Consider the following 1,331-nt stretch of genomic DNA (forward strand, 5'->3'; position numbering starts at 1 on the left):
CACCTTCGTTTGAAGATTCCGGGTCTCCAGGGCGGAAGGTTGGAGCTTTTCTTTGAAATTCCGTATTCATTATTATTGTCGCTCTTTAACCCCCGAAGTTCCGGCACAACGCCGGCTGCACACCATCGCCATGAACCGGCTTCCTGATGGCGCGAGGCCTATGGAAGTCTTGACAAGGTGACAACACTGGAGGGCAACTGGGAGACAGGAACAGGGCGTTGTCAGCCTATAACAGGAAGTGGCCTCACAAGGACCTTCAGTCTTCTATCTGACCTCCGTCCTTCCCTTCAGTCTTCTATCTGACCTCCGTCCTCCCCTTCAGTCTTCTATCTGACCTCCGTCCTCCCCTTCACTCTTCTATCTGACCTCCGTCCTTCCCTTCAGTCTTCTATCTGACCTCCGTCCTTCCCTTCAGTCTTCTATCTGACCTCCGTCCTCCCTTCAGTCTTCTATCTGACCTCCGTCCTCCCCTTCAGTCTTCTATCTGACCTCCGTCCTGCCCTTCAGTCTTCTATCTGACCTCCGTCCTTCCCTTCAGTCTTCTATCTGACCTCTGTTCTTCCCTTCAGTCTTCTATCTGACATATACAGTATATAGATATATATACAATACAGAAACCGCCACTAGAGGGAGCGCCTGCAGATCTTTATCATATCTCCATCCAGAATGGGGCAGCTCAGGAGAAGTATAATTTCTGTCGGGGTTCTGTGACCGCATTCGGTGACCACATTCAGGACAGGAAGTGACAGAGAATCTTTCCATGGGGGACACAGACAAAAAAAAAACCACCATTGTACTAAGGTGGGAAAGGGTTAGAAATGGTGACAATATATATATTTCTGTCTGTGCCTTCATGCCGTGGTGACAAACCCCATTTCTTATACGGGTGTCACAAGCACAGGAAGTCAGGAAAATCTCTCCAATGGGGACACAGACCCAAAAAAAAAAAAAACCTGATAAAAAATGTAAACTGCATTTTCTGAGCTGCACACGGGAGATACCAGAGAGACGCGCTGCACCTCGTGCCTCATCAGCAAGACTGTCCCAGCTAATGACACCGTGCCCTCCCTTGTCTGGCGGTGACAGGTAGACATTAGGCCGCCATAGCTCAAAAGATTGCCGTCATCGCGGTAGAAAATGGCACAAACCGCCTACTACACCTTTCTTCCCAAGATTGACAGCGCAGCAAATGGAGGGTGTGAGTCTTAAAGGGGCACTCCATGTGGGGGACTTCAGTGGTGAGATCTTCCCCCTCATAGTTCTCCTCACCTTCTCAGTGTTGGAGAGATCCCTGATACTGGGGGCAGAGGGGGGGATCATCGGGCACCACA

General features: G+C 50.1%; 1 protein-coding gene across 1 annotated transcript in view; it reads left to right on the forward strand.

The window, feature by feature from the left end:
- LOC108800749 (ras-related protein ralB-A-like) overlaps positions 1–147 on the forward strand; it is a 32,695-nt gene extending 32,548 nt beyond the window's left edge. The window contains exon 5 of the mRNA XM_018572743.1: positions 46–147. Coding sequence (XP_018428245.1) covers positions 46–147 — 102 coding nt within the window. The remainder of the gene's footprint in view (positions 1–45) is intronic.
- The last annotated feature ends 1,184 nt before the right edge of the window (positions 148–1,331 follow it).

Source organism: Nanorana parkeri, unplaced genomic scaffold (assembly GCF_000935625.1).
Source record: "Nanorana parkeri isolate BGI_ZX_2015 unplaced genomic scaffold, ASM93562v1 scaffold2118, whole genome shotgun sequence".
In the NCBI taxonomy this organism is placed as follows: Eukaryota; Metazoa; Chordata; class Amphibia; order Anura; family Dicroglossidae; genus Nanorana; species Nanorana parkeri.